Source organism: Sinocyclocheilus rhinocerous, unplaced genomic scaffold (genome assembly GCF_001515625.1).
Source record: "Sinocyclocheilus rhinocerous isolate Xijiao unplaced genomic scaffold, SAMN03320098_v1.1 scaffold1165, whole genome shotgun sequence".
Classification (NCBI taxonomy): Eukaryota; Metazoa; Chordata; class Actinopteri; order Cypriniformes; family Cyprinidae; genus Sinocyclocheilus; species Sinocyclocheilus rhinocerous.
Genome location: NW_015645061.1, coordinates 62,707 through 70,495, shown reverse-complemented (window position 1 = coordinate 70,495; position 7,789 = coordinate 62,707). Strand labels below are relative to the sequence as shown.

Sequence of the window (7,789 nt, the reverse complement as noted above, 5' to 3'; positions counted from 1 at the left end):
TTTTAGTGTTTTATTTAGATTTTTTAAATGGTTTATTTATTTTTAAAAATCTATTTACATTTTTATGATTTAGTTAATATATCAATAATTTAATAACACAATTGCATGTTCACATTGGTCAATGGTCACATGACATGCAGGTAAACAAAAAATATTTGATCCTTTTTAGTAAGTGTTTTATCTTTATATTTTATAATGACTTATTTTGATATTTTATTATCATTTATTCATTTTAATTTTAAATGTTTTTATATTGTTAATATTTCAATAATTTCACACATCTGCATGTTCGTGGTTCTCTGACGTAGTTAATAGTCACATGACAAACAAATGATTTAATAAATAGAATATTTAGGCTTTTTTTAGTATGTATTTTATTTTGATTGTTTTTATTTTAAAATGATTCTTTTGTTATTATTAGCCAGTGTTTCATGATCCTTACTTAGTTTGGAAAACTGTGATATAACACACAGCGTTGTTTTCCAAATGCAAAAACAGGTCACGCTGTTCACAGCTTTATCACGTAATCTGTCAGATCACACACACACTAAAGCGTGAAGCGACGCTGACTCACATCCGCACAAACACTGTAAAAGCAGGCGCACTGGGCTCAAGGATCATACAGTCTCCACATGACACCCGTGTGTCCCTGTGTGCTCATAATGTCTCAAAGGTCGCTCATTAACAGCTCTGAGACTGAATTACAGCAGTGTGACCTTTGACCCTGATGTTAAACCTCAGGGGAAGCAGCTGATTACGGTGTGTAAAACAGATAACACTAGATAAAACACACTGCAGCGCTAGCATTCTGCAACAAGCCTCTTTAATCTCTAATGTTGTTTTAAGATATAATGAGGACATGTTTCATAATCACAGCTCATTAGTGCTCTGTGATGAGCCAAGTATCACTGTTTATATTGCTCATACTTAACGATTATATATTTAAATACACCATATTATCATAAAGACCAAAATATCTCAGAGATTTGAGGATAGAGGTTGCCAATGTTTTGCTTCAAATCAAATGTTGTTCTGATTTATCTCAGAGCTGGTTGGTTTGCTGTAATAATAATAATAATATCATCAGTAATAAATATTTAATTATTTATTTAATTTAATAAAAAATGGAACAAAGTAACAAATGAAATAAAAGTACAAGAACGTAATAATAGTAATAATAATAATGTAAGAATAATACAATAAAATAATGAAATAATTGATGAAATATTTACATGTTATAATTTTATGTGTGTGTGTGTGTGTGTGTGTATATATATATATACAAATTTAAAATATATAAAATTAAATATAAAATATAATTTAATTAAAAAGATAAAAATGATTAAAAAAAGAATAAAAATTAATAAAAATGTTCATCTGAAATTCTTAAATATATTTAGATTCTGATTCATATCAGAGCTGGATGAATTAGTTTAAGGAATTAAGCATTTTTTAAAAATGCTTATTATGAAAATTCTTTGGGAAAAATAATAATGGAACCAAATGCTAAAAGTGGGCACTTTACATATGACAAATGGCTCAAAATAATATAAAAAAAAAATCAATCAATGAATAAAAAAAATAAAATAACAAGAATGATAACGATAACAAAAAGTTAAAACAAAATAATGAAGTAACTTTCCATTTTTTTAAATGGTAAAAATCTGTAGAAGTTCTGAAATTCTTAAATCAGAAATACAGTATATATAGAAATACATTCAGACTCCGCTCACCTTTTAGCGCCTCCTGCAGGTAGCTCCTGATATAGCTCTGTCTCAGCTGGTCATCATGAAACGCTTGATCGTCCACCCCTGTCGCCGTGATGATGATGGGGAAGCGGTCGCCATAGCGATGCATCCCAGCATCCTGCGGAGGCCCCAGGGCACGAGTGCCTGCCTCAGGTGCGATGCTGGCCAGGTGACGTCTGTCATCAGCGCACAACCGTGCTCCGGCTTCTGCGGCTTCGCATTTTCCCATGGCGCCACCAAACGCGTCGTGAAGTGATTGAGAGCGATGAAATCCAGCGCCCCTTTAAGCTCCGCCCTCTCAGCGTTGGAGAAGCCATTGCCACGCCCCTCATTCCCTCCACCAATCAGAGGGTCGAGCAAATGCCCCATTTCGAATGCCACAAACTGTTGCTGGGCGGATTTGTGAGATTCTAAAAAATATCGTTTTAAAATGAAAAAGAAAATTAATGTAAATTGTGACCCTGGAGCACAAAATTGGTTTTGTGGTCCATGGTCACAATTATGGAACAATAAAACCAAGTGCTAAAACTTACTATAGTGCTTTATATATGGCAACATAATCAAAAATGAAATCTAATAATAATATCAACAGTTATAACAATAACAAATATAATAAAAAAATAAAAATAAAAAACTTAAATAACTTAAAATAATTTACCAATCAGAGGGTCGAGAAAACGCCCCACTTCGAATGCCAAAAACTGTTGCTGGGCAGATTTGTGAGATTCTAAAAATGGATTGGCCGGTTCCACCCAATCAGCATGGATAGCCAAACTAACAGCTCCACCCTGCTTCTGTCGAAACCGTTCGTCGTAAATACGCCATGCTTTTGCGTGCGCTAATAGCATATTCCGCGCAACAGTTTTCCGGTCTAAATATAAAATATAATTTAATTAAAAAGATAAAAATGATTAAAAAAAGAATAAAAATTAATAAAAATGTTCATCTGAAATTCTTAAATATATTTAGATTCTGATTCATATCAGAGCTGGATGAATTAGTTTAAGGAATTAAGCATTTTTTAAAAATGCTTATTATGAAAATTCTTTGGGAAAAATAATAATGGAACCAAATGCTAAAAGTGGGCACTTTACATATGACAAATGGCTCAAAATAATATAAAAACTCGAAGCCCCACTTCGAATGCCAAAAACTGTTGCTGGGCAGATTTGTGAGATTCTAAAAACGGATTGGCCGGTTCCACCCAATCAGCATGGATAGCCAAACTAACAGCTCCACCCTGCTTCTGTCGAAACCGTTCGTCGTAAATACGCCATGCTTTTGCGTGCGCTAATAGCATATTCCGCGCAACAGTTTTCCGGTCTTCTGTGTACGCTTCCGTTAGCCGATTCGGCTCGTTGATGGTGATCCATGTCGAAACAAAGTCGCCAAATTTGTGAAAGCAGAATGCAGCGTAGCTAACGAATGCTTCCACAGCACTAGCATTCCTCCATCCGCCGTTAGCATGCAGCGCTTCGGGCAAACCCAGTGAAGGCGAGTGATAGCTGGGGTGATACAGCGTCACGACCGGCTGGATCCCTCTGTGCTGGAGCTCCATCAGCACACAGCGGTAGAAGCGAACCTTCTCCGGGTCACCGCCGGGCGAGAGCTGCGTCCAGTCCAGGGCGAAGCGGTAGTGCGCCGACCCTGTGACCCCCAGCAGGAAGAGGTGCCGCTGGATGAACAGGAAGTCAGTGCACTGCACTGGCCGCGTGTGGAGCAAGATGCCCATCACGGGCGAGAGAGCGCCGTCGCCCGACAGGTTCCAGCGGTACAGCTGCGGATCGGTGAACTGCGGCGAGAACGGACGCAGATGCACCTGAGAGAAACACAGAGAGAAATTCACATGAAACGCTCACAAACCGTACGAGAAAGAGATCTCAAATTCACTGAAAACTGCAGGATAAGTTTAACTGAAGCCATATATAATAATGGGATCAAATTTGATAACAAAAAAAAAAACAAGTTCCTAATACCATATTAATTTATATTTAGTGCTGTCAAACGATTAAACATGATTGCCCAGGCAGAGAGGAACTCATGCCCACGGCGAGCGCCACTGACTCTTCAAGACTCCAGTGCCATTTTCTGACCACCTGTTGGGCCTATTAAGGGGGAGCTGCCCCTAGGTTCCCTGTCCAGATTGGAGGCAGAGACATCGAAGCCCTTGTTGACTCTGGAAGCATGGTGACATTAGTCCGGCCAGAGTTTGCAGGGCCGGTCATGGGGAAGGGAGATTTCTGTGTCCTGCATTCATGGGGACACTAGGAACTACACCACTGCTGAAGTAAGCATGGTTACCCCTTGGGGCCAGTAACAAGTACGAGCAGGGGTCGTGGAGTGCTTGCCCATCCCGGTCATGGTTGGCAGAGACTGCCAGGCCTTTGCTACCTACTGGACAGACCAAGCTGCAGAAGGGAAGAGACCTCCCCGACCCCGAAGGCGCCGTTCGTCCAAATACCACGCTACTCCAACCCCTGAAGAGACTACTGATGCAGAAGCAATCAGCCCAGAGGAGGATAGAGGTGAGGAAGAACGTTATGACTCCACTGCCACTGCCTCAGAGGGCCCGGGAGGAGCGCAGGTACTCAAAGACATAGAATCCCACAAAGTGTTCTCTGAATTTCCCCCAGCAGAGACCCTCCAGGGGGAAAGGTTGGGACAGTTCAGCACTGCCTAGCTGCAAGATCCTGACCCAGGCATGGAGGAGTGCACAAATGATTGAGGGCCAACTACAAGAGGGGTGAGTAGATTGAGGTATCCACTACTGATGCAGAAGCAATCAGCCCAGAGGAGGATAGAGGTGAGGAAGAACGTTATGACTCCACTGCCACTGCCTCAGAGGGCCCGGGAGGAGCGCAGGTACTCAAAGACATAGAATCCCACAAAGTGTTCTCTGAATTTCCCCCAGCAGAGACCCTCCAGGGGGAAAGGTTGGGACAGTTCGGCACTGCCTAGCTGCAAGATCCTGTGTTGACCCAGGCATGGAGGAGTGCACAAATGATTGCGGGCCAACTACAAGAGGGGTGAGTAGATTGAGGTATCCACATTTCATGATAAAGAATAAATTGTTATATAGAGTGGATCAGCGCAGAGGGGAAATTTGTGAACAGTTGTTGGTCCCCAAAGCATATACTTCTAAGGTGTTGTACTTGGCACACACTCACCTGTTTGGAGGCCACCTGGGGTCAGAGAAGACCTATTAGCGCATCCTCACACGGTTCTATTGGCCCGGTATCAAGAAGACAGTCGAAGACTATTGCCGGCACTGTTCTGAGTGTCAGCTTCATAGTCCCAAGGTAACATATCGAAATCCACTTATTCCTCTGCTTATAATTGAAACCACTTTCAGCAGGATTGCACTGGATATTGTGGGGCCCCTGCCAAAGTCCAGCCGGGAACACAGATATCTTCTGGTCATCCTCGATTATGCCACCCGCTTTCCAGAGGCGATACCACTCCGGTCGGCCACCTCAAAGGCTGTGGCAAGAGAACTGGTACAGCTCTTTAGCTGTGTGGAGATAGCCGATGAGATCCTTACGGACCAAGGCTCATGCTTCATGTCTACTGTGATTAAAGAGACCTGCCGACAACTGAAGGTGAAACAACTCAAATCCTCTGTATTCCACCCCCAGACTGATGGGCTTGTCGAGAGATTTAACAAGACTCTTAAACAAATGCTGAGGAAAGTCATTGACACTGATGGGAAAAATTGGGATCAGTTGTTACCGTATGTCTTGTTTTCTGTTCGAGAAGTCCCACAGAGCTCCACCGGGTTCTCACCTTTCGAGCTCCTCAATGGGCGGCGACCTCGAGGGATTTTGGACCTCGCCAAGGAACGTTGGGAGCAGCAGCCATCACGATATCACACCATCATCGAGTATGTGGAACAGATGCACGATCGAATGACAAAGATCTGGCCGGTTGTACGAGAACACATGCAGCAGGCCCAACAACAGCAGGCCCAACAACAGCAGGCCCGGGTATACAACCGAGGGGCACAGGTTCGAGAATTTCACCCGGGAGAAAAGGTACTGGTTTTAATCCCATCCAGTGAATGCAAATTCCTTGCCAGGTGGCTAGGACCCTATAAAGTTGTAGAACGGACAGGCCCAGTCAACTACAGAGTGCGTCAACCTGGCCGGAGAAAAGACCAGCAAATTTATGATGTAAACCTCTTGAAGCAGTGGCATGAACCAACTCCCTCTCCGAGTGATGTCTTTGCAGCTGGGGTCCAGACCCCCGTAACTCCTGAGGTAAAGATGGGTAGTCTCGTTGGTTTCTTCAGTTGCAGAACTTCCAATTTAAGGTGGAACACCGGGCTGGGAATTCTCATGTGAATGCAGATGCAATGTCCAGAAGACATGACTGCTGTGGGACGTGCGCTGCAAGCGGGAGCCTGGAGATGGAAAGGGGGGTATGTGGTGGCCAGAAAGAGGTATTGTCCCCCACAAAGCAGCTTGAACACCTTCAGCACTATGGAGAGCCCCATCAGAGGAAAAAACAAGGGCTGGGCCACCCAGTAAGAGGGTTCAGGACCAGGGGTAGCTCCAACACAGGTGTTCAACTTTTTCCCTCTAACAGGGAGCCTTAGCTGCAGGCTGTTAGGGACAATCAACAACCACCACATAAAAGGGAACAGAGAGGCCTCAGTAGTGTCTCAGGCCCTGTCCACACGAACGCAGTTATTTTTAAAACCGCAGCTTTTTCTACGCGGTTTGGCCGTTCGTCCACACGCAAGCGCAGCACCAGTTCACTGAAACCGAACATTTTTGAAAACTCCTGCCAGTGTGAAGATTTTCAAAAACTCCGGTTGCAGTGTTATCGTGTCGACAGCGAAACCGGAGTTTTTGGCTTGTGACGTCAGCTGTGTGTGTGTATATACTGTGTGTATATATATATATAGATATATATATAAATTGAATTTTATCAAAGTTGATTGTATATTATTTATATATAAAATCATAAATAAAAATAAAAAATATGATAAATATGAATATGAAAAAAATATGACCCTAGTTCTATCATATATATATACAAATAAAATCCCCCGTGTTAATTTAACACTCTGAGGCCCTGTCCACACGAACGCGGTTATTTTTAAAACCGCAGCTTTTTCTATGCGGTTTGACCGTCCACACGCAAACGCAGCACCAGTTCACTGAAACCGAACATTTTTGAAAACACCTGCCAGGGTGAAGATTTTCAAAAACTCCGGTTGCAGTGTTATCGTGTCGACAGCGAAACCGGAGTTTTTGGCTTGTGACGTCAGCGCCTGCGTTGTTATCTCCGCCTACTGGAAACTTTTTCAGGCTTCTGATTGGCCAACATGGCTTTACGGTTGTGATTATATCGCCACCTGTTGGCTTGGCATGCTCTTGACAGTGCTTCAAAGCATGCATTTGCGTTTTCATGTGGCCGGAGATTTTTTTTAAACGGAAGAAGGAAAAACTCAGTTTATAAAAATACCCGTGTACGTGTGGACATGGCCTCAGCCGGGGAGACGAGCAGATGCTGAATGCTGGATCACCCTAAGCCCAGACACGGGACAAGTTCTTGAGGACGGAGGCTCAGTGGGGTCGTGAGTAGCCTGAACACCTTTTAACTAACCCTCCATCTCTTCGTTCTTCCCTTCAGAGAGATTGATCTGCTGCCCCAAGAGCAAACCACAGAAGGAAGAAAGGCTTTAGTTGCAGTTTTCCCCATCCCCTCTTCCTCACCTTATTGAGAAATAAAGAGAATTAAGTTCTCTTCCACCAAATATCTGCCTGGTGCATTATCTATGTGGACAACTTGAGCTAATCTCACCAAATCTTGTGTTCAAGGGCTTACAATACATAATTAATATACACTGTACACACACATATATTATGTAAACAAAAACTTTTATTTTGGATGCGATTAATCACGATTAATTGTTTGACAGCACTAATATATATATATATGTGTGTCTGTGTGTGTGTGTGTATATATGTGTATATATATAATATACAGGTGCATCTCAATAAATTAGAATGTCGTGGAAAAGTTAATTTATTTCA

General features: G+C 42.5%; 1 protein-coding gene across 1 annotated transcript in view; it reads right to left on the bottom strand.

The window, feature by feature from the left end:
- Positions 1-1,408: 1,408 nt before the first annotated feature.
- klb (klotho beta) overlaps positions 1,409-7,789 on the bottom strand; it is a 15,590-nt gene continuing 9,209 nt past the window's right edge. The window contains 5 exon segments of the mRNA XM_016508512.1: positions 1,409-1,419; positions 1,734-1,856; positions 1,859-2,083; positions 2,407-2,529; positions 2,976-3,567. Of these exon segments, the coding sequence (XP_016363998.1) occupies positions 1,409-1,419; positions 1,734-1,856; positions 1,859-2,083; positions 2,407-2,529; positions 2,976-3,567 (1,074 nt within the window).